Here is a 26,139-nt window from a genome sequence, read left to right as displayed (position 1 = left end):
AGAAGGAAGACGGTCTTGCTGTTGCTCTGCTGGACTGACCTGCTGTTGCTTTGCTGCCAAGTAGAGGGGAAGGACTTTGCTTTGTGCTGTGTCCCCTGTCTTGAAGGAATCTCCAAGGGCCTGAGAAGAGCTAGCTCCCTGTTCTGAAGTCCCAGGAACAAAAGGACTTCACCCCCAGCTTCCCTGAACTCTAATGAGAGAGTTCTGTCCTTCCTGGAGTTTGTGGCCAATGTGTGGTGCCTCTAGAAGTTATACCTGTGTTGGGAAGCAGGAAACCAAGCTTTTAAAGACTTTCTGCAAGTTTTGTCAGATTGCTCGCTTGCGGAGTGCATCCCCGACAGTGCTACGAAGGTCGAGATAGTCGCAGCACCTGTTGCCGCTGGAAGAGCCATCGTTTGCTTCGTTTGCGGGACGCACCAGACCAGTGCGGGAAGATTACCAACGCTGCGAGTGTTGTCACAGAGCCTGTCGTCACTGGGTGAGATCGCCGCACCGCTTGCTTTTGGACAGCATCACGTCGCTGCGAGTGTCGTCACAGAAGTCATCGCATCGAACAGCTGCGAGAGAGAGATCACCGCTGGTCCGCGCATCGTCACCCCGGAGATCGTCACAACTCCAAAGATCATTGCATCGTGCCTTTGCGAGAGAAAACTTCCTACTGAAGCTACGCACCGGAATCCATAGAAGATACAAGTCCGCCTTCCTCCCCATACAGACCGGATTCGTCGGAACGCGCCCGCTGCTGCAGCGGGGTTGTCACATCGTCTCCCCAGGGTCTCAGAAGCGACACATCGCTTGTTTTCCACCGCAACATCTTCTGTTTTGGAACTTTCTCGCATTTAAAGGTACTGTTGGCTAAACGTGACGCAACTGTGAACTTTTCACGCAACTGTGGATTATTTTATTGCAACCGTAAGAACTCTTTTGCAACCATATTCTTGAACTGTGTATGTTGGATTTTAGTCGTTTTGGTCTTGTGTAGTTTAGATTAAATACCTTTATTTTTTTAAACTGTTGTGGAGTCAGTTTGTGGTGTTTTCACTATGTTACTGTGAGTGTTGGTACAAATACTTTACACATTGCTTTTGGATAAGCCTGACTGCTTGTGCCAAGCTACCAAGGGTGTGAGCAGAGGTTATCTAAAGAGTGTTTCCTCCTTACCCTGACTAGAAGCAAGGGTCCCTATTTGGACAGTGGTACCTACCTCTGCCAACTAGAGACCCCCAGTTCTAACAGGGATGTTGGCTTTTTTCAGAATGGTGGTGAGGGGTTCCATGTATATGTTGAACAGTTGAGGGGAAGAGTACTGAGCCTTGGTGGACACCTCTGTTGAAGGGGAGTACGTCGAACGTAAAGAATTAGATTTTTTATTATTTGGGAGCGATTGTGAAAGAAGGAGGAGAACCACTGAAGGACCACCTTGTCCGCAACCACTCAGTCTTTGAGAGCCTTGATGAAAAGATTGTGATCAACCGTGTCAAAGGCTGCCGAAAGGTCTAGGAGGATGAGTAGGCAGCATTGATCAGTATCAAGGGACTTGAGGATGTCATCCATGATGTTAAGGATCGCGGTTTCGGTGCTACAGCCTTTTCTGAAGCCCAATTGGTGATGGTCTAGCAGGTTGATATTGTCAATGTGCTGATTCAGTTGACGGAGAACGCATTTCTCGAGGATTTTGGCTAGGAAGGGGAGATTGGAAACAGGTCTAAAGTTGTTCAGGTCGTTGGGTGTCTAGGCCTGGCTTTTTCAGTAGTGGTGTGACTTGGCCGACTTTGAGGCAGTCTGGTATGATGCTGGTTTTTAAGGAACGGTTTATGATTTCACACCATAGTGGTGCAAGGGAGAGTTCCAGCTTTTTGGTCATTTGGGTGGGTACAGGGTCGAGGATGAGGGCTTGGAGGAGGAGATTAATTTGAGAATCTCAGCTTCAGGTACGGAGTCAAAGGATCTACAGGCTTTCGCGGGGAGCAAGCTAGAGGTGGTTTTGATTGCTGCAGCTAAGTTTTTGCAGGAGGGATTGAGGTTGACGTCAAGTGATAGCTCAATCTAGATGAATTTGTCATTGAAGAAGTTGGCCAAGTTGTCACATAGGTCTCTTGGGGCTGGACTGGGGTTGCAGAGGACTTTGAAGTTTGTTGCTTGATAATGTTAAAGAGTTATTTTCGCCTGTTTTTTCTCGTTGTCACGATCGGTGCAGAAAAAGTTGTTTTTTTCATTATTGATTGATTCATTTGTTGGGTTTGGTGTTGGAAGAAGGAGGTGAACCATTTGAAGACAGGACCATTGAAGCCAAAACAATCTTTGAGCGTGTTGAGTAAGGCTGAGTGGTATACAGTATCAAAGGCTGCAGAGAGGTCGAGGAGAATGAGAAGGGAGATCTACCCCTTGTCGAGGGAGTGGTGATGTCATCCATAATGTTGAGCATGGCAGTTTCTGTACTGCAGCCCTTTCTAAAGCCGGACTGTAATGGGTCCAAAAGGTTGAAAGAGTCAATGTGTTTGTCCAGTTGGAGCTGGGCGTATTTTTCAACGGCCTTAGATAGAAGAGGAAGATTGGAGACGGGTCGCAGATTGTTGAGGTCATTAGGGTCAGCTGTAGTGTTTTTGAGGGTGGGAGTGATTTGCCCCATTTGGAGGGAAGCAGGGACACAGCACGTGGCCAAGGAGGTGTTTATGATGGTGGTCCAAAATGGGGCAATGATGTATTTTAAATCTTTAAAAAGGTTAGCAGGGAGATGGTCCCTGGTATGACAGGAAGGTTTAAGCTTAGTGATGATGTTGAGGACAGCATGCTCAGTAACTAGGCAGAAGTTATGCCAAGATGCATTATTTTTTAGCCGGTGTTGGCGAATTAGGGTTCAGGCGAGACAACCACAAGGGGGTGATGAACCGCGTCCGGAGAAGGAGTAGGGGCGAGATGGGATTTGGCGGAAATGTCATAGGCAGGTTAAGAGCAACGTGGAGGGGTAGATAAGGCAAAAGACTGGTCAATCATGGCGATTTTTTCCGAAAAGAAGTTCGCAATTTCTTTGCATCTCTCGCTAGATGCCATCAATTTGGGTGGGGTAGCAGCTGTTTGGTTTGTGATGATGCTGAATAGTTCCCTGGGTCTATTTTAAGCAGGTTCAAGTTGGGCGCGAAAGGAGGCGGCCTTTTTATTGAGGATGTATTTTTTGTAATCAGCCTTTGCAGCTCTAAGGAGAGCTAGATTAGAGGGGGAAGGGTGTTGTCTCCATGTACGTTTGGTCAGCCTAAGGGAGTGTCTCTCATTGTTGAGATCTGCATTAAACCAGGATTTAGCGGGTTTATTTTTTGGGAGTTTTAATTTGGCTGGGACTATTTGGTCCAGGACTTCGATGATGGATTTGTTGTAATGTTCGGCAAGGTTGTTTGCGCTTTGGGAGGGCCGAGTAAGCTGAAGTTGAGCTTTGATCTTAGTCTCTAGATGGCCTGGAGGAATAAAGTGAAGATTTCTGGTTAATTTCCTGTGTTTGATGGTTTTGGGGGAGGGGAAGGCTTGGCGCTGGAGATCATGAAGAGGATAAGGTGATGGTTGGATCAGTCAATGGGTACAATGCGGGAAAGGGAAGCCAAATCTTTACTTGTAATGATGGCGTCAAGCATTTACCATTTGGAATGTGTTGGTGAACGGCAGAGTTGTATCAAGTCAATAATGTTGAGTAGGTCATTGAGGAGGTTAACCGTAGAATCATCCTTTTTGTTCCAATGGAGATTAAAGTCTCCGAGGAAGAGGATTTTGGAGTTGGAACTCGAGGATTGGGTGAGGAGGTCGGACAATTCCGCCACAAAGGGGAAAGGGTCAGCAGGGATGATGTAGCTGGATAGGAGGGGAGCCCTGTACTTTAAGTTCAGGACCGATGTATTCAAAAGTAAGATGATCGGGGTTCTGAACAAGTGAGAGTTCAAATTCATCCTTGTAGATAATGGCAAGGCCCCCTCCAATTTTGTCAAGCCTATCTTTTCTGAGAATGGAGTAACCCGGGGGAGCGAGCAGATCAAGAATAGAAGAGGAGTGGGCATTGAGCCAGGTTTCAGTGAGAAATGCGATGTCTATAGCTTCACTAAGGATTGTTTGAGAGATTTCTGATGCATGTCGGGCAGCCAATCGGCAGTAGACCAGCATGCAGCAGAGGGGTTTAGTGTTGTTTTTAGGGGGAGCAAGAATGGATAGTAGTATGTTGCGAAGGGGGTCTTGGCGAGACTGGGGAGTGTGGGAAGCAGCCTCTCCCCAGAATCACAGGAATAGTTGAGCGGAGTGCTGCAGGGTCGGTTGTCTTGGAGATGGGGGGGGCATTATTGAGTTCCTGGGGGCAGGAGAGGAGAGATGGCTCGGGGCGTGGGATGGTCCAAGTGAACAGTTAAAAATAAGAATGAAAACCGCTGGACTCCAAGTTTAAACGCAAGAAAATGGTCAAATATGAAAAGATTCAAAATCGCTTAGGGTGCTGAGTACGGTCACCTCCTAGTCCTCGAGGTGCTGGAAATAATGTCAGAGAGAGCCTTACACCGTGAAGGATAAATTCTACAGCACTCCTCTGGCGTGAAATTCGCCAATGGGTAATTTAACAAATAGTAATCCACGTTTAGTCGAAATATTTTTCAAAATTTTAAGAAAACAGTTACCATGAGGTGGTCCACATGAAGAAGCATCACAAGCGGTAGAATGACATGTGGACTCCCATGATCATGCAATAAAATAATAGAAGTGGTAAGATGAAGTCGGAGAGGAATAGTCTCCATAAGTGTATTTTCTATTTGTGTCCAAAAATTTAGTATAAAGGGGCATTCACAGAGTATATGGAGAAGGTCGCCTTTTTCATTTATGCCAGCGTGTACAGCGAGAGACATCCGGATAGGGCGGTAGCTATGTTTAAATATATAGATATTATTCGCAGAGCACAGTTACAAGTTGGTGGTTACGCTAGGCTCAATTATGATGAGTTATTTAGGGCCAGAGTCAGCATTTTCAATGACAAACCTTGGGGGGAGAGGATCAAGAACTTTGGTTACAGTGGATGTCCTCTAATCAGACACCTGCAACGATACACTCTGCTAGCGGTTTGGCCATAACCTATCGGCCCTTTCTGCAGCATCCCGCCCAAATGGGGGCGGGTGTATTAGGTAGGGCACAATTGCCTGCAGCAGGGGCCTGTTGTAATTTCAACCGGCGCGTCTGCACCAGGCAGTTTTGCAGATTTAAGCATGAATGCTCGCAATGTGGAGGTAGGCTTGCCATTACCCAGTGTTTCCCGAATCAAAAATTTGGGGACCAAGGGAGGGCCCAGAGAGGCAGAGGGAACATTCAACAATTTATTCTATAAGGCTCATACCCAGGTTAATTTGCAGGCTATGTTGGCATGGTTGGAAAAGTATCCTGATGCAGATGCTGCCTCTAAATTATTTTGGGGTTTTACGGTGGGATTTAGAATAGGTTATCAAGGGCCACGCTGTCATCGTTGGGCTGATAACTTAAAGTCTGCCAAATAGTTACCTCATATTGTGCAACTAAAACTTGACAAGGAATTACAAGCTGGAAGGATAGCGGGCCCATTTAGTCAGTGTCCTTTACAAAACTTGATTGTGTCTCCTTTGGGCGCAGTTCCCAAGAAGGTATCAGGTGAGTTCAGGCTACAGGCTAATACATCATTTATCGTGGCCGGAGGGACAATCAGTTAATGATTTCATTTCACCTACTGATGCCAATGTTTCTTATACTTCTGTGGATGACGCTTTACGCTTGGTACGTTTGGCTGGAACTGGTGCGGAGCTTGCGAAATGTGATGTGCAGTCTGCCTTTCGTTTGTTGCCAATTCACCCTTCAGACTTTGAGCTCTTAGGCATGTTCTTTGATGGTGCATTTTATGTTGATAGAGTGCTACCTATGGGATGTTCGATTTCCTGTGCCCTGTTTGAAACCCTTAGCACTTTTTTACAGTGGTGATTGGTGCAGAAAAGTGGGCACACTTCTGTTTGTCATTATCTTGACGATTTCATGTTCGTAGGACAGGCAAAGTTGAATCAATGTCGCAGAGTATTAGACTGTTTCCAGGATATGGCGAAAGATTTTGGTGTGCCATTAGCTCCTGAAAAGACAGAGGGTCCCTCTACCAAGCTTACCTTTTTGGGTATTGAGATTGACACTGAAGTTATGATGGGTCGTTTACCAGCTGCTAAGGTGGATGAAATTAGGTCTTTTTTACAGGAAGTTCTGGGCAGACAGAAAATTGAACTCAGACAGGTGCAGCGTTTGCTGGGTTATTTGAATTTCGCTTGTAGGGTAGTTAGGGCTGGCAGAACGTTTTGCAGGAGGTTGGGCATGGCAATGTCAGGAGCTTCCCTTCCTCACCATAGGATAAGACTTACTAAAGCCGTCAAGGATGATCTTTTGATTTGGCTAGAGTTTCTGGAAGAATGTAATGGCGTTTCCATCTTTTTTGTCCAAGATAATACAATATGGCAGATCCAAATATTTTCAGATGCATCCAGGGCTAATGGTTTTGGGCTTTTTTGGGAAGGACGTTTGTGTGCACAGAGATGGCCTCAGCAGTGGATTCAACAAGGGCGCAGTAATGCTTTCCTTGAGTTCTTTCCTCTCATTGTAGCCTTAAGGGTTTGGGGTGAGGATTTTAGAGACAGGTGTGTTTTATTTCATATCGATAATATGTCAGTGGTGGATCTGGTCAATAAACAAAGAGCGAGAGATGTACGTGTTTTGCATCTGTTGAGATGTTTCATGTTGCAGAGTCTCAGATTAAATATTGTCTTTAGAGCGAGACACATTCCTGATGTTAATAATACAATCGCAGATGCTTTATCTCACTTTAATTGGCAGACATTTTGCTCTTTGGCGCCAGGGGCGGACAGCTGCAAAACTGCGATTCCTCAAGACATCTGGGTACTGGGGGATTGAGGATCATCGAGCTGGTCAAACAATCTATTGCTCCTTTCACCAGACGCAGTTATCTCCAGGCTTGGTCTGAGTTTAAGTTATGCTACATCTCAGAATCTGTCAGGTTTATCAGTTGGTAACGAAGTTTTCATCTTACAGTTTGTTTTGTCCTTGATGGACAAGGGTTTATCCCATACTACCATAGCTGGTAAACTTTCTGGGATTTCCTTCTCTGGTCAATTGTTTCTGGGGCTAGACATAGGGGGTGGGGTTTTGCTACGTCGTATGTTGAGCCAATTACTTTTACTCTTTTGCAGCAGTTGTTTGTACATTTGCCAAGTTGTTGCTATAATGGGTGGGAGGTTATACGTTTTAGGCTTTGTATGATATGGTTGTTTTTTGGGGCGTTTAGAGTGTCCGAATTGCTGGGTTTGCGGGGTCAATTGGGAATACAGAGTAGTGACATTCATTTTCAACAGGGGTCTTTGAGGATTTTGTTGATAAAGTCAAAAACCGATCAACTGGGTAAGGGGGCATGGATTCATTTGAGTTGGAGTGGTGTTTTGGGTTGTTGTCCTCTGGGCGAATGGGAGTCTTTCTTGAATTCCCCGGATTTTCATCATGGGGTGATATTTTGTCATAATAATGGGGACAGCATTACCTGTTTTTAGTTGTTAGCTGTGTTAAGAAAGGCTTTGACTTTGGTGGGGAAAAAACCTTTATTGTTTGGGACCCACTCTTTCAGAATTGGGGCTGCTACTGAGGCGTCCAGGTTGGGTTGGGGTTGGGAAGATATACAAAGAATCGGTAGATGGAAATCAGATTGTTGATCTCATTATGTCCAGAAATGACTGCATATGGTATTTTTGGTAAGTATGCACGCCTAATTTTTGTCTTTCCTCGCCTTAGGTCGAGTTAATTCATAATACTTTATGTTGGCATTCCTTCTTACCAGCTGATATTAGAAGGACATATATATTTTCATTTTAGGGCATTAAATGAAGAAATGCACGAATCACTACGACCTCCTTTCTTCTCTCTTTTTTTATCCTTTCACTTTCTTCGAATCTAAAATCAAGCAGGGTCCATTTTTGAGCCAAAAAGCTACATGCAAACAAAGACAATTGAAATGATTAAATGTATCATATACTATGGAAAATAACCACTAAACTAAATCATTGAATTCAAAAGTAGGGGGGGTCTTTTCCCCTTTTTGATGTTAATACATTTAAGAATATTGAAAAACTTTCAAGAATGATGTCAGTTGACAGGTGTCGATTTTAGACCCTTGGAAATGCCCAAAGTTTATGTAATGTACTTCCATGTTTGCATGTACAGAATATTATATCACTTGGTCTAGAAAAACTTACATATGCATAGGTGTAAGACATGTGTATATAAAGAGCGGTATATCATACAATGTATCAAAAATGTTTTAACCAATAGAAATTTATAACAAACTTAAACTAGTATAGCAATATTATCTCACGATAGGAGGATAAATTAGTAAAATTTTGTTATGATCTCTTTTACAGAAATTGGATGGTAAATGTCCTGATGAAGACATAATTTTATGTTGAAACGCGTCGACCGGATACCATCTAACCTCCTTTTTAATTCTCTTTGTGAATCCATATGTAGCAGTATAGGATTCTTTTATTAACTTTGATCAATGCACTGACTGTTATTATTTTCTTTTTTTAATCAAATTAAAAATGTATATTTTTTAAACTCTACTAGTTTGTTTGTTTACTCTATTGTGTTTTTGTTTAAGTATATGCCTGGGAGTGTTACTCTACATATATTCCTTCTTACCAGCTCCAGCGTTTGTAGCTGGCGCAAAATCAAGCTGCCAGGCTCGTCTTCCGTCAGCCTAAACACCAACATGTCTCTCCGCTACTGAGGAACCTTCACTTGCTCCCGGTGGCCAAACGCTGCATTTTCAAACTTGGGTGTACCATTTTTAAGGCTCTATCTTCCCAGGGCCGAGGTTTTATCACTTCCATAATCCATCGCTACCCCCCATCTCGTGACCTTCGCTCAGCCCACCATAACCTGCTTGTTATCCAGTCATATAAGCGGAAAAAACGTGGTGGCCTTCGATTTTCCTTTCTGACCCCCAGGTTATGGAACTCTTTTCCGAGTGAACTCAGACTTACCCGCAGGTACGCCCCCTTCAGGACACTTCTTAAAACCTATGTGTTTCGCCAAGCCTACGAGTAATCACAAGTCCATTATCACCCTCCGTCTCTAGCGCCATGAAACCGCCTGGTGTCCGTGCGCTGTACAAATTCTTTTAACATAACATACCAAGGAAAATGCGGACATGGATTATAGGACACTCGTTTGTAAAATGGTCAGCTACATTTGTAGAGCAGCAGATTTGCGGCAGAGCTCTAGGCCTTCACAGCAAGGGTCATGAAGTTTTTTGGAAGGGAGTTGGTGGGACGAAATGGGGGGATTTATTTCCATTGCTTTCAAAGTTGTCACGGGAGAGAGGTTTTCCAGATTTATTGATTATTCATTTAGGCGAAAATTACATTGTTCAGTTATCTGGTTTAACGCTTATAAAACGGATGAAATTGGATTTAGCAGTCATAAAGGACAACTGGGTGGGTACATCGGTGGTTTGGACAGAATTTATTTATCGTCATCACTGGAGGGGGGCTCGCAGCCATACTGCTATGGAGAAAGCTCGCAGAAAACTAAATCGGGCAATGAAAACCTTTTGTCCTGCTATGGGTATCAAAGTATTGTCTCATGAAAACATCACAGGCGTTTAACAGCATCTCTTTCGGGAAGATGGGGTACATCTGTCTCAGATGAGTCAAGCATACTATTTGATGGAATTGAGAGATTTGCTGGCGGTTTTTTGGGGCGAAAATTTATGGTGTGATAGCAATATTAAATAGATTTACTTTTTCACATTTTTGGGTGGGGCCAGGAAAACTCTTTGGTTTTCCTGTGTGGCGCTTTTTTGGGGTCTGGTGGATAGTCTAGAGCGGGCTTATCCTTTCCCTCTGGGGTGGGGGGGGAGGGTAGACGGAAAGATGGTTATGGAAATATAAAAGAGGACAGAAAGAAAATGTTGGGATTGTACAGTATGTGGGTGTTATTGATAAGTATTGTTGGGAATGTTTTGAATATATATTTATGATGAAAAAACGTTTGGAAAATGTGTTAATGTGTTTCTTTCTCTCGTAACACGTTTTTTGCTTCAAGTAAAGGATTATCTGTTTTGTCTGTCTTAATAGAGTGACCTTTTTTGCTAAGTATATTAGGTTGTGGATTGTTCTTATTGCGCAATGGGACCTAGGGGGACCTTGGCGTGAGCCGGTGTCCCCCTGGGATGGTTCGCGCGGTGGAACAATCCACCTAGCGAGATAGGCTGGCGTTGGGCAAGGGGGCGGGATATGGGGAAGTTATTTGGGGAGGTGCGTGGCGGGAACGCGTCATTGGAGGAGTTTCGCCGAGCCTGGGTTATTAGTTTGTCCCACCCACCCTCCCCCTTTTTTAGATTTATTTTTGTTTTTTATTTAAAAAAAAAAAGATCAAGATCAAATTCCTTTATTCGGTTTCCATAATGTGTAGAAAACCATAAAAGTACAGATAAAATCATTTTTCAAGCAATAAATACAATTAGTACAGTCAGTGCATTAAGTGATTGAAAAGAGACAATTAAAACAGAGTCCTTCAAGTCAAATTGCAGGTGCGTCAAGAATTAACCAAGATTAGAGCGTTGTTTAACACAGAACTTCAGAAAGCAGGCTATAGACTTAGCATACAATTCGTTTTCTAGAAGTTGAAGCGCAAGGAAAGCTGGGCAACAACATCGTAAACCCATTGATCTCAATATCGGGACTATTCATCGGCTTCGTGGATTTACATAAAAACTACAAAATAGCACTGTGTGGATTGGAGATTGTAAGGAAACATCATCACATGGACATACAGTTAGATTCCTAGACCAGTCGTTCTGTTGCGGGAAAGTTATTAAACGATGAAAAATATTAAATCTAAAACTAGTTAATAGATTTTTTTCATATATATTCAAATTGTATGTTAAATATGGCTGTACAGTAAAAGTGGTCTGGATAGCTAAGGCATGCTGCACTGAACTTTTACCAATCTCACTAGAAAGTCGCAGCTGCCCTAGATGCAACAAGCATATATTTAATTCTTTCCTCGATATCTCAGATATGGTTTGTGGATGATTAAAATATCTCACGAGGCCTAGATCATCCAGAAATGATTTCACAAAGACTAGCCAACTGATCTTATACATTTTATCTAACATGAGGCTGTCTTGAATAAGGCCTCGTGGCAATTCACACTGTTCCGATGTCCAGACACGATGCCATAACAGAATTGGTTGGATTCTAACAATATCGGATATATCTTCCAGACCCAACTATAAATGGCAACAATATGTCGAGGAACTCTGTGGGACTGCGAGTAAATATCTCAGGAAGCTATTCTCAGTCTTCTGTAAAACTTCCACATTGGCGTGGCCCCACACCCCGGCGCCATAGCTGGCTACACTAATGCATTTGGCTTGATATATCTTTATCATTTCCGGGGGGGGGACTTCTTCCCTATCTTCTGTGCAAATGCTACAAGAGCCATAGTAGCTCTGAGGAATAATAGTTTCCTTGCATTTATAGCCTGCGTCCATGAGGACTATTATCAATTAAAATCCCTAAATAGGGATACGAAGTCGTACACTCTAACTTGATACTATTAATAAAAATGTTGTCTTTTTTGGTCTGGGGCGTGCGTGCATTACGTAAGTCTTTTTTATATTAACCATAAGGTCCAAACTCGCCATGAAGCTACAGTATTTGTCTAGGACACGCTGGAGCTGCAGGAGTGTTCTTGCCATGATCACTGCGTCGTCGGCGTATACTAGTGCCAGTATTGGACGGTGACCGATGGTAGGCAGGTCCTGACTCCCTTCCAACATTACTGCTTCTAGCCCATTGGTATAAAGGGTGAATAAGAAGGGAGCCAGGACACAACCTTGCCTCACCCCCTTCTCCACCCGAAATGATTTGGTAAGTTCTCCCTTAAGTCCATACCTGACTCTGGCTGATGCACCCGAATACAGCTCACGAAGGAAATTTACCAGTGGTGGATCAACACCCATTGCCATAATTATCGACCACAATTTTGTATGGCTGACGCAATCAAAAGCCGCAGTCAGATCAACATCGGCCATGTGCAAGTACACCCCTTTAGGTCGAACGTATTTCCCCAATAGAAGTGAAAGATTCAAAGCTTGCTCCACAGTGCCCAATCCCTCGCGGAACCCGTACTGTAAATCAGAAATTATTTTGTGGTCGGTGGCCCAAACCTGGAGACGTTCTAGAAGGATATGGCCAGTGACCTCGCCAAGGGAGTCTAGGAGGGATATGGGTCTATAGCACGCAGGGATATGTTGGTCGCCCTTTTTAAAAAACGGTACTAAAATAGAAGCAGACCATGATTCAACTAGGCCTACCGTGTTGGCAGCTTCAAGCACTCTTGTGAGAATAGGGGACCATAAATCCGAATTATATTTAAAGAGATCCACCGGGACCCCATCGGGTCCCGGTGCTTTTCCAGATTTAGAAGCCATTAGAGCGTTAGTCACCTCTGTGTGTGTAAAAGCTAGAGGGATTGGATATACGGAATGTGTAGGCAATACTTCCCTCCCATCTTTTACGGATTGTTACAAATTTACATGAGGAGTCGTGCTATATATTTGGGTAAACCGATTGACCCATGTTTTATTGTCCACAGCAACATCTATTTTAGGGGAATCATTCATATCTGTAAGTAAGGGGGTTTTAACTACTTCCCAAAAATTGGCACTATCGTTCATAGAACAACTTTAATGTAGTTCCAATAAACCATTTCTTATTTCAGCTTTTCGGGTCACATTATAGGCCTTTGGAAGTCTAGTGATCTCATCTTTATTCAGAGTGGTTTTATGGAGTGCAATTTTTAGTCTTGAGTAAGCTTTTGTATACTCTGTGTTAAACAATCCCTTTTTAGAATTCCCTTTTTTTGATTATTTTTGACTTAATTCTTCTAGTACAATTCTAGTAATGATTATATAGCTGGACAGTATTTCTTCATGGGAAGTGTTGGGATTGAGGCAGGTTTCAAGTAGGGGCAAAGCTCGCTTAACCACATTAGCTGTCATTAAGGCTGGATCAATGTTTTCCCATTTTAAGGAAAAAATATTTAGCCTATCTAATTTCAAAGTTTGTTGGTCCAAAAGGCTCAAAGGGTCGGGCTTCCCCGAAGCTGTTGCTAAAAATAATTAAAATCTATTGGGGAAGTGATCACTAGTTGCATTGTTAATTGTATCAAACTTCCGCATAATAGGTGCAATACTATAAGAAACAAGTGTATAATCGATTGTAGTAGTGAGCCCCCTTCCAATAAATTTGGGGGGGAAAGTAACTGGGGGAACTACCACTTCATAAGCAAAACCCAGCTCCATTGCAAAGAGGATCTCGTTCATGCGGTTGCCAATATTAGTGTGGGAAAAATGTGTTAAATTATTCCCACCCTCGTCCTGGATTCCGCAGTTATTACTGTTATTTTTTTTGCAAAGTGATAAATTAAAATCACTGCCCCAGATCAATATAAACGGTTTGCTAATATACTTGGTTCGCAATTCGTGTAAAAAAAAAAAATATATATATTATTTAAAAGAACAATTAAATCAACTTGATTAAGATTATTATAAAAGTTGACCAAGAAGTAAATGGACTACTTATTTACATTTAGCTCGAGGATCTGTTAGTTAATTTCCAACCTCAATGAAACAATCTCCTTGGAGGCAGAAACGTTTGATATGTACGTTATTAGACCCCCCCTTCGGCCTTCCCGAAATAGAAGGCAAAGCCTTAAAAAAATAAGTCTTTTATCCCTCCAAATGAATTGGGGCGGTTGACCGGGTCTCTTTTAAACACACGATATTGTGCTTCCCCGCCAATTCTAGCCAAATATAATTTGTCTTTTTGGAATGAAGCCCCGCTACATTCCAAAAGACAATATCAAATTGTAAGTCTCTTGGTACGGGCTGACCTGTCGAAACATGGATGAATGCCTCTGTATTTAGTACAGAGGGCCTCAACTCTGCTTCATTCTCTACCACAATCATATTAGACACTACATCCTCGAGCACTATAGATGTTCTGGGCGTTGCTGCGGGTTTTGATTTAACGAATTGGCTACATTCAGGCTGCCAGGACAAGTTCCTAATGCTTGTTTATCAAGGACACTAAGATCCAAACTAGGAATTGCAGGCAGTGATCCCCTTATTGGAATGTCCACTGATTTCAGTCTTTCATTGTCGCCCAGCCCTGAAAGAGCATCAAATCTATTATGGGTATGGACGAACTGAGATTGAGCTTGATGAATGAAAGGATTTCTCCAATTAGAGGGGATCTAGTTATTTCTTCTGGGAGGATAGAAGAAGCCCAGCGGTAGGATGTTTATCCCAACAGCATCTACAGTGTGATTTGCACCAAACCTGAAAATTTCATTTACCAACAACGGTGAACCAAATGTCATGACTATGTAGTCACCTGCAGGCATTTGTTCGCGTGATCCCACACACTGAACTCGTCTAACCATTTTAAACTCCTGGAATAACTGTCTATTTAATCCTACCCTAGTACTCAACCAATGTAATGATTTATTTTTAAGCGATACCCATGATTCCTCCTCAACAACTTGCTTTTTAGGTACATTACCCAGGACAATAATGTAAGGGGTAGCTTCTGGGGGGAGATCTAGGTGAATGTCTGTAACAGGTGGGTCCCCCGGGGAGAAGTGTCTTTGGATATGCTTGTTGTTGCTGTTGGTAGGAAAGAGTCTATTGTACCGGAGGTGTAGGGACTAGAGAGGTTATAGAATTTTTATTGTGAATATTAGTTGATGTTTTAAGCAGATGCTCTGCCCGGTTGTTTTTATTTGCTATAGATCCATTATCTTTCAAAGTTCTGCCATTTACAGCCCGGTCTGCTCCCTTATTTGCACTGGCCAAGTTGAAGTGTAGTTTCACTGCAGGGATGTCAGTGTTCGTACTAACATTATCACAACTATTCAAGCTTTGGGGCGCTAGGTTGAGCTTGCTGCTGAGAAGATCCTCTATGTTGGTCATTCTAGTTAAAAGCTGGTCCAGCCTGACCCTTACATAAAATTCTAATCTCTCCACCAAAGTTACCAAATTCGTGATATCCAATTGAGTTGTGGAACTACTAGTAGTTCGGCCTTTCGCTTTGACAGACCACTATGCTGCCCTGCTCGTTTTTTTCCCCTGAGGGGTACTTTTCACAAATTATTTCGGGTTAGAAGAGGAATGAATATCAACTTGAACTATATCTTTCACGATGTTTTGGCTATTGTTGAGTCTCGGATTTTATGCTTTTTTGAGGGGGGTTGCAAAGGGGAGTCACTGACAATAGATAGAATCTCGTCAGAGCTCGGTTGGATGCAGCCATTAGAGGGATTTTCAGCTATCTTCCCTGGGTCTAGTTGAATGACTTCGTCACGATCAAGTGACTCCTGACTTAGCCTCGAGGAAGTGCCTTCAATTGACTCCTCAACCGATAGGATCTGTTTATCTAACACTCCTACTATCCCAGTTAAATAATTCAGGAGAGTTTGCTGAGAGTCTGGAGTAGACTTATTACCCCCTGGGAGGTTTGGGACTCACTAATTTCCGTTTAGCCATAGTGGTAGACGTTTTTCTAACCTCCTAGCAGAACCAAATAGCGTTGATATAAACAATACACGTTTTACTCACAGCAATAGTTAATATTAAATAACAAATCCAAGGGACTTGGCCCAGCCCAGCCTCATCCGGACGGGACGGGACGGGCCCGTCCTTGGCCCACGCGCGTCCCGCGCCTCGGGAGCCCTCTGGCAATTTTATCCCTTTGAGTCAGCTGGGTCACAAAGGATCACGCCGCACCTCTCGCGGGACCGCACTGCGAGGTGGGAGATGTAGTCTCTTGGCAGAGGCGGCCGTCTCTTGGCAGAGGCGGCCCGCGTTCCTGAGGTCGGAGGCAGCAGCAGGGGGTCAGAGAGATCCCCCTATGGTGTTCCAGGGACAGAGGAGGCAATCCAAAAGCAACAGAAGCGGTAAGAACAGTAAGGGCGTCCTGCGCCGCGGGAGCCCTCTGGCAATTTTATCCCCGTGAGTCAGCTGGGTCACGAAGGATCACGCCGCACCTCTGGCAGGACCGCACTGCCAGGTGGGAGATGTAGTCTCTTGGCAGAAGCGGCCCGCGATCCTGAGGTCGGAGGCAGCAGCAGGGGGTCAGAGAGATCCCCCTATGGTGTTCCATGGACAGAAGGCAATCCAAAAGCAACAGAAGCGGTAAGAACAGTAAGGGCGTCCCAGGGGGACCTTGGCGCGAGCCGGTGTCCCCCGGGATGGTTTGCGCGGTGGAACAATCCACCTAGCGCGATAGGCTAGGGTTGGGCAAGGGGGTGGGATTAGGGGAAGTTACTTGGGGAGGTACGTCATTGGAGGAGTTTCGTCGAGCCTGGGAAATTTGTTTGTCCCAACCACCCTCCCCCTTTTTTAGATTTCTTTTTTTTGTTATTAAAAAAAAAAAAAAAAGAATCTCGTCACGTTAAGACAGGTTACAGTTTTTATCCTTTCATTCTTTTATTGGTTTTAGGTGCTTTTTTGGGGGTATGAATTGTCTAGTGCTGGCTTATCCTTTCCTTCTGGGGTGGGGGGGAGGGTAGACGGAAAGATGGTTATGGAAATATAAAGAGGAGAGAAAGAAAATGTTGGGATTGTACAGTATGTGGGTGTTATTGATAAGTATTGTTGGGAATGTTTTGAATATATATTTATGATGAAAAAACGTTTGGATGATTTGTCAATGTGTTTCTTTCTCTCGTAACAAGTTTTTTGCTTCAAGTAAAGGATTATCTGTTTTGCCTGTCTTAGTAATTTGACCTTTTTTGCTCAGTATATTAAGGTGTGGATTGTTCTTATTGCGCGAATGACGGGGGTTGTTCTTCTTTACCGGAAACGTCACATCTCAAACCCCGGGCTTTTCGCAATGCTAACAGCTGATTTTCAGCTGTTACAGAGCCTACGAAAAGCACTCACCGTCGTCCGGGTCTCCTCAAAACACGGAGCTCCAGGCTCAAGCAGCTATCTTGTCGCGAGCCAGACCACGCCCCCAAATTAACCGGCTTTAAACCCCTAGCTTCACCAATCTTGGTTTAGAAATTAATGGGCAGTTCTTAGCTGCAGTATAAACCAGAACAATCACAGATGAAAAAGTACACAAAGAGGTTTGGGGAAAAATCCCAACTGGGAGAATAATAGATCCACAAGTATATATCTGTGAGTAAGTGCCTGCTAGAAAAGAGTGGACTCCCAAGAATTGGAAATAAAAGAAAGCCAGAGGGGAAGGTAAAATTAAACCACCCAGTGTAATCACCCAGGTAGAACAATAATATGCCACTTTGAAACAGATCAAACAAAAAGCTCTTGATCTATCCATATCTTACCACATAGCCTTCATACCTTAAATCCTTGCACCTGGCTTTCAAATCCACAAGCAGCATAGTGCCCTTTGTCACTAGTGCCTTAAAGTTCAACCAGGCTCAGATGTGCTAAATCATGCAATACCAATGCAAAAAACCCACAAATGAAGGTGGCAGGTGTGAGTGCGCTATATTCTTAGATCAGCATGATCGAGGCAGCCAGATTGCAGGGAGGGGATGGTGTTAATCTCAAGGCAATATGATCCTGGAGACGAGATTCAATATGGCATTTAAAAATGGAGTCCTTAAGAAAGGACTTGCCCCATAAAGGGGGTTATAGATCAGAAGTTAAGAAATACATGTAGATTTATTAAAATTTAGGTACAAAACAGAATATTGAAGAAATATAAATGCAGTAGTAGTCTCATTAAATAAACCAAAGTACATAGAAATGAATTGCGATGAAGGCACTCAGTTACAGGACTCTGCAATAATGAGAAAAATCAGGAAAATAAGACTAGGTCTTATATGTGCAGCAAATCAATAGCAAAACAGCCGGCACCCCTAGTAAAAACTGTAAGCCTTATATCTCACCTCCAAATCGAAGGGTTTATAATAGCCAATTTCAACACAGAAAATTACAGAAACTGCTAAGTCAGCATGGTGGGAGCAAAAGTATAATTTTTGCAGAAAATCACAAAACCGCATTTAAAAACGTCAAATAAACCTACCATGTCAACACTATCACACTAAATGATTACTGACAGCCAATTCTAAACTCATGGGGGGGGGGCTGTCATTGGGGAGGGTTGATTGAATGCAATATAGTCTGCTAGCAGGAAGAGTTTGGAAAGTAGCAAAAACTTCCTCCAGAGTGTTCTTTGAAAACAACATGTCATCCAAAACAAACAGTGGTGTCTTCGCTGTCAATAACAAAATAAATAAAACACATGATGTTTAAAGTCAGCAGCCTGGTTACAAAAATGGATTCGAGGTATAAATGAGGCCTAGACTAGACTTGGCCAGAAAACACATTAAAACACACCGTACATATTTCCTTTCAATTGTAATAGGTCCATGTTAATGTACAGATTTATATTCAAATGTGGAAAGCTAATGTTGCGAGGCCAAATCCTATTGCTATTGTTCACACACTTAAACGAAGAGTGTAGATTACACAGAAGTGTATGGTAGATCACATCAAGAAGTTGGAAAAAATTATTATTGGTATTTACCTGGACCAGTTGGGATCCTTGTCTAGTATAATGGGATTTCCCACCACTATCAAGAGGGCCTTTGCTCTGGTTATTGCGACATTAAACCTCTGCAGAAAGAAAAGGATACAAAGAGACACAGCCATCAGGTTCCGGATTGGTGAAAGATAATATTTTCCACAAATAGCAGCTCTAGACCTACTCTTCCATTCTGCACTTATTTCACCCTTTACAAGAATCTAGTGCACTTTATGCAATATCATACGTTCCTTAAAATTCATGGTCTAGGGCTGGTCAGTTTGGTGGTAACAGATCGGCAGACACAATCACTGAATGAAGCTCTGACCACTAATCAAATAAGTCAACACCAGCAAGCCATTCTGGTATTCATCATCATCATCTCATTAAACTGGTGTCAGAAACTGAACTATGCGATTACCAAAATGTTCTTCCTAAGTGGTTCAAGCGTGTATCTATTTCACCTTGTAGACCTCTGGCCAACTTCGCTTGCTGGGGAAAGCTCGGAACACAGAAACAAATCAGGTCTCATTGCGATTTACTATGGAATGTGAACATCCTTTCTACATTCGAGTACACCGCAGGGCCATGAAATGACATTTTCCAAAGACTTACCATTAATGCCACTGAATTGCAGATTTTATTTCTACATTAGACAACTTCCCATGAATGGAAAATTAGAAATGTGGATAGTACCGAAAAAAGCTGGAACTTATTTAAGATGTAAGGCATAGACTCTCCTAGGAAATACAGTAAAATGAGCAATCACACAGATGTCCTCATAAATTTACTTTTTTAATTCCTTTTGCCATGGTTTGTAGCAGCTGAGTAACCATGCTTTTTTTGGAACCGTGTTTAGTAAATTGCCCCTCACTTTCATTTCACACCTCAAAATAGTGGCATGCAGTGCTTCTGCAGTTTTGCCAGTGATCCTCATCTCTCTACCTATTCATTTGATGACTTCACATTGCTGGATGACATAAAAAAAACGTGCCTTGATCCACCACCATCACAAACAGAAACAAGATAGTGCCATTATCGGAACTTCCAAATTATTCATTTCATTGCTAGCCTTCTTTATTTTTGGTAAAAAGGAAAACAGAAAAACTGCTGTAGAAACCTTCAGTAAACAGTCAGCCAAATGGTCAGGACATTGCTTGCAATCATTTTAATGAAAGCCAGATTTCATATCTTGCGTAAACAATATTATGCTGCACCATTACTAAACCAGTTTGAGACACATTGTGCCTTACTAGCATTATTCACAAATGTTTCAGGATTACACAATTAAACACAGTACAGTGGCCAAGTGAATATTTATCTATAGATGCATGACAGTTAGTGATTAGCAATAACAGTATGAACTGTAGAATGACCAGCACCATGATCCCTAACAGTACCGTATACCACACCACTCAAAGTCTGACATGCTGCCTTACCGTGATCCATAACTACATAAAAGTGCCACTCCCTCACACTTTTAGATACCAATGTTGCAGCCATCACTGTTCTGTAATCCATTTCATGCCTACTTATTACGCTCCCCTGCTCTATTTTCCCTAATCACACACTGTTTAAGCCCACCCATAGTTTTTTTCGACTAAGAACAATAGTTGGATGTTTTTGCCCATTTGCTATTTTTTTACGGTATTGCCTACAGACACATTTAGACCTATTCTGTCAAACAGCAAAACGTATAACAGACTGTGGGTCAGCCATTGCTCGCGAATGGTTCGCTTTGTCAATCTCATTTGTTTGCTTCTTGTGTCTGTCTCTCTCCTGAAGCATATCTATGGTACTGTGTTCCTAATTGAATACATTGTATGCTTCTACTGCTTACATTAAGGGAGCTACATTCTTCTTTCAGCAGTTTGTGGCCTTTCCCGTGTGCTACTTTCTCCTCGCATATCAGTGCCACAATGATCTCCATGTTTCTCCCCCAACTCGTCCTTTACCTCCCTCTCCTCTCCATGACCTACTCCACTTTTTTGTTGTAATTTTATATCCTGGCCCTTCAACACCCCACAGCCCCCCAAGCCCTCGCAATCTCATCTGTTGCGCCTCTCTACCTTGTATTGCTAGGCACGCTGTTCTGAATTGCTCATCTCATTCCAACTCTTGCCGCTCCCCTGCACAACGTTTATTTTCCTGGAGGGCCAGCAGATAAAGTTTACTATTAGATGGCGCCTCCCTCTACAATGCCCTTTCACAGCTTCACACTAATTTACTGCCCAAAGAAAGGCATTCCGAAGCGTACATGATGCATGAGTGCACAATTATGCCAGAGCTGGCTATTTTGACTGTTCAGCACGGATAACACACATTGGTAAAGGCATACGGTTAGCCAATGCCATTCAAAGGGAGGACATTTTGGCTTTGACAATGCTGGTTGCTTATTCCACCAGTTCTAGTAAAATTCCCCTACAACAGTAGGTACTTTGGATTTTTTTCCTGTCTAATCCTCAAATACACTACCTCACACTCCTTCTTAAAAAACATTTGCAGCCAAGTCCTTAGCAGAATTTTAAAATAAGGCAACAACTTTGTGATTGAGAAGTAGCATGGCTGCCTTTAAAAAAAAGACGTTCTTTACTCTTTCTTTGAGAAACCACGGCTGAATATAGGTTCTCCACTGCACAACCAAAAGAACCAGACTTACTTTGGGGTTTTTCAGAAATCCTAGATTAAAATCTGCATCGAGCTTGACATAGTCTGTGCAGCTGCGCACTGTGGAGATAATGATCACCCTCCGTTCTTGACCTTGAAACTCTTCCACTGACCCCACCTGAAAAAAAAGAAAAAAGGACAAGTTAAGACTGATTAAAAAGATGAATAGAAATCCAAAACAGCGAGGTGACATTAGGAAAGATGAAGAGGGAAACTGAAAGCATTTGTACATTTTTTAATCAACAACTCTACAACAGGATCATAAACAGCTCCCTGATGACTGGAGTGATGCCAGACAGTCTCAAACTTGGCCAGGTCAGCAACTCCTTAAAAAAACAGGAGCTGACCTGAATGACATTAACAACTTCAAACCAGTCTCTAACCTTCCCTTCCTAGCCATAGCCCTAGAAACATGTGTTGTCTCACAACTAAACCAACACGTGAACAAATGCAAACTCCTAGAACCTCATCAGTCGGGCTTCAGAAAGGGCTGCTGCACAGAAACGGCCATACTGAACATAGTGGATGACCTACAAAAATCCCTGGACACAGGCGGATGCTATCTGCACCTACATACTCCTAGATCTATTGACGGTCTTCGACATGGTCAATCACAAGCTACTTTTGGATTCCCTCCAAAAGAGGATTGGAGCGGAAGAAGTGGTCCTTAGCTGGTTCACATCTTTTCTACAAAACTGCTCCCAACAAATACAAATAAGCAATCAGACCTCCCACACAATGCAAATCACCCAGGGTGTCACCCAAGGCTCTGTCCTCTAGCCTACTCTATTCAGTATCTACATGGAGCCCCTCACCATCATTCTCAACCAAGCAAAAATACCCTTTCACCCATACACAGATGACACACAGCTCTATTTGGAAATCTCCTTACTAGACTACATGAACAGACAAAACGCCATTCTCAAAGAAGTACAACACTGGCTGTAGGAACTGGGTTCCCCAGTTCCCCGGGGGTAGCCTGGTTCGAGCGGGTAGGCACCCGAAGCTTAGGTGTTAAGCGACTACACAGCACACACATCCACTGAGACAATAAGTGCACGCAAAGACTGAGGCTACACCAGTATGTTTGATTCAAATAAATAGTTTTATCTAAGATCAAGATCAGAGCAATCAAGCATCACAGTAGTAGTAACTCATTACCTTTCCTTAAGAGCGCATATTCTTCATTGCTCTGCCATAAATACATAAATATTAAATAGTAAATAACTGTAGGCCTGGCATCACTTAGCAATGAACATTTCCTGGCTGCAGGAATCAGCAGGACATTACATGAGAGAAAAACATTTCACTAATCAGGGTGAACCCTTGCAGCAAATACTTTGCATAAAACTGAACACCACCTTTTTCAGGGGTAAACATCTCATTACAGGCCAGGCAATATCTCCTTAGGTAGGATAAACCTTTCTTCAAGTTTAGAACAGTTAATTAGCAGAGGGAAAAACCAAACCTTCCATTAGGCAAAGGGAACCCAGCATCAGGTACAAACATGTGCATTTCATTAAACATAGAAGCTTGGCTCAGGCTTCTAGAACATTTCCTTGTGGCCACTAATACCCCTTCACTTAACCAGGCCACAGTAGCAACCACTACTCCCCAATAAGGGGTTAACTCTTCTGATGGGGTAGTCACTAGAGCCTTCCTGGGGGCTCTCCAGTCGTTACAGGGCTCCGGCCCAGTCCTCCGTACTCAGTGGGCTTCACGGGGGCCAACGAGGCCCAAGACAGTCATACCCAGGGGAGGGGCTAACTCGGGGCCTCCTCCAGGCCTTCCGCCCTCCTACCCAGGGGGGGTTTTACCTGTTTTCTTTGGCTCCCACAGGAGCCCTTGCATCGGTGTCCGGCGGGCTGGCAGAGGGGGAGGGGCTCCTTCTGACTCCTGAGCCTCCCTCACGGGTGTTATCGGCCTCACCAGGGATCAGGATGATCCGGGGAGACCCGCGCGGCTCCGGCGCTCTCCTGAGGCCTCCCCCCAGCTCCGACAGGGTTCTGGGCTTCCTTATTGCCTCGCGGGCCCTGTGCCAATCAGGTCGCAGCCCTGTGGGGGTGTGGAGCCGGCCGCCAATGACAGCGCGGCCGGCTAGAGGCTCGATTTCCGGACCAATGGCGGGCAGAACTGGCGGACACTGAGCCCCCGAGCCAATCCAAGGCTCGCTTGATGGGGGCTCGACCAATCAGTGTGCGGCAGGGGCGTGGCCCGGGACGCGGCCGTCGGCCCCTGTCACGGGATATGGATCAAGGCTTCCAGGCCTAGTCGGGCCTAGTACAGCCTGCCAGGGATTCTGGCGGCCCTCTCCTGTCACCGAGGGCCGCCGCGAGGGCACAGTCAATGGCGCTGGCGCCGCGGTCACGGGATTCAGCTCCCTCAGGCGCCTCAGGTGGTCCCGAGCAGCTCCGGGCTGGGGCGGTGAGTTTTCGCTGGCGCCTCAGCAGGGGCGTCAGCGCTTCGGGGCACAGTGCGCTTCGAACCGGTCAGCGTTTGAGGCGCCTCAGGTGACACAGTGCTTAAGAGGCAGTGGCGCTTCCCCATGGGCCCAGGAAGGAGCGTTGACGCGGCAACACTGCTCGGTGAGGCAGTTCAGGCAGACAGGCAATTACGGGAATAGCGCTAGTAGATGAGAGCGCTTGGCAGGCAGTTCAGAGGCTAGCACTGGGGCAATGATAGCACTTAGCTAGCAGTTCGGGTCAGACAGAGCCGCCAAGGAGATCAGGCAGGAGAGCACAGGGACCCAGGTGAAGACAGAATGGCGCAGCCCAGTACCTGGTTGATCCTTAGTAGTCCTTGGGGACACAGAAAAGGGGGTCTTCTCTGCGCTTGTTGGTTCCTTCGCCCTTGTGAAGTAGGTTCTAGGTTTCTTGAGGAGGAGGGGGGGGGTTGTGAGTTGAAGGCGTTCCTCAGCAGGTCACTTCAGGTGGTCCCTGGGTTCCCCTCCCGCCGGGCCAGATCAGTGGGCTAGTTCATTGTTCCTTACTCAGCTTGGTGGGCAGCGCCTAAACCCTGTCACCCCCAGGGGTATAGGTTCCTGACTAGGCCCTACCGCCTAAGTCTCCTGCGTAGGATCCCCCAGGTCAGTGATGCCCCAACTGCCAGAAAGTTTCCCTCCCTTTTCTTTTATAGTGGCAGTTGGTGACCACTCCCCTATTCTGGAAGGTTTCAGCAGCTCCCTCACTCTAGCTATGGGCAGGCAGGCAGGCAGGCTGGCATTGCTATAATGTTTAGGGGATCCAGCCAGCTCCTGGCTACTAGAGTGCTTCTAAACAGACCACGCTACAGTAGCAGGGGTCAGTGGCAGCCATATTGGGGGAAGAGAGCACCTGCACCCTAGCATTGGCTAGCAATGGGAAGGTGCCCAGAGACCTAAGGCCAACCAAAAAGAAGGTGGGAAAAATGAGGCAAAGGCAAACAAAAATAGGGAAAGACCACCCTAGGGCTGACAGGTCTAACACTGGCTATCTCACATCCACCTAAAACCTCACCAAGGTAAAGCAGAAATTATACTCATATCAAAGTCAGAGCAATCTCCCTAAATACGGAAATGGATAAACTCCACAGACTCTTAACTACAATCTTACCCTAGCCAACTCTGGCAAAGCCTTAGGAATCACAGATAAAAACTGAATATGAAAGACCATATAAAGAACAGCGTAAAGAGTGCCTTATGTAACCTGAAACTTCTAAACAAAATCAAACTCTACTTTTAAAACTGCGCTCAATGCAGTAGCCAAATTGGTCACAGGGACCCAAAAATATGATCATATCTCCCCCGCACTGAGAGAACTGAAATGGCTCCCAGTTGAAGCTCGCTGCAGCTTCAGAACTGCCTGTCTCACTCACAAAGCCCTCCACAGCAGGAAACCAGTTTACCTTGCCTCAAAACTAAAAAAGGCAGGCCAGTCAGGAAACACAAGAACCTTAAATGCCTTATTTTTCATCCCACCCAAAGCCTACAAACAAAAAAACCCTAGATCACGCCTTCTCGTGCAGTGCCCCTAAACGCTTGAACTCCATTCCAGTTCATATCAGGACAAACCATTCCTTCTTGAGCTTAAAGAGACAACTAAAGGATCTCCTCATCAGACAGCTTAACTAGCAAGAATTCAACCGACCATCAAGGCACGACTTCAAACCCTAGGTTGCCCTATATACCTCCTCTGCAACCCTTCTTTCCCCTTGCTCAATCTTTGACTATAGCCCTAATGTGTGAATTTACTCGCTCTTTGTATTGAGCTTGCACTGATGAAGCACTCTGATCCCTTTGGGTCTTGCCAGCGCAATATTAAAACTATCTAAATAAATAAACAAGGGAGCATAATTTAATAATTGTAGGCTGCCCAGTCTTACAACAGAACAATGTAAAGACCTTAAAAGGCACATAGAAGGATAAATCTGAGACGCTCTAAAAGCGTTAAAATTGGGGACTGAGCTCAGCCCAGAGGGGCTCTCTCAGCAGCAATGTAAAAAACTAATTGGTACCAAGAAAAGCACTATTTAACATTATTCAGGGCACAAAACGGGTTACCCCAATTATGAGATAGCCTACAGAATGTAAATCATACGCCAATCATCATTCTCAACTTAAAACATAAAAATCTGTGTAAAAAATATTAGGTAACAGTCTTGACAAATTCTGCATCTCATGTATGCTAACCACTCGGGTTAATTAGAGAGATCCAGAGCAATGACAATATTCATAGAACCCTTCATCTACGTGAATATCAACAGCAAGAGTATACTGTCGATAGAAGTCGCACTTGCCGCCGAGAAGTGCTCGACCGCAGCAGTTGAAACATTTTGGGGA

At 44.1% G+C, this 26,139-nt stretch overlaps 1 protein-coding gene across 2 annotated transcripts in view; it reads right to left on the bottom strand.

The window, feature by feature from the left end:
- Positions 1-26,139, bottom strand: part of MOV10 (Mov10 RNA helicase) — a 365,220-nt gene that overhangs the window by 81,570 nt on the left and 257,511 nt on the right. For both annotated transcript variants that reach the window (XM_078644471.1, XM_078644472.1), the window contains exons 19-20: positions 21,316-21,441; positions 18,660-18,748 (exon numbers count right to left, since the gene is read on the bottom strand). In XM_078644471.1, coding sequence (XP_078500597.1) covers positions 18,660-18,748; positions 21,316-21,441 — 215 coding nt within the window. The remainder of the gene's footprint in view (positions 1-18,659; positions 18,749-21,315; positions 21,442-26,139) is intronic.

Source organism: Lissotriton helveticus, chromosome 5_1, assembly GCF_964261635.1.
Source record: "Lissotriton helveticus chromosome 5_1, aLisHel1.1, whole genome shotgun sequence".
Lineage (NCBI taxonomy): Eukaryota > Metazoa > Chordata > Amphibia > Caudata > Salamandridae > Lissotriton > Lissotriton helveticus.
Note: the sequence above shows the minus strand (reverse complement) of the source record. Positions and strands in the feature narration are given on the sequence as shown.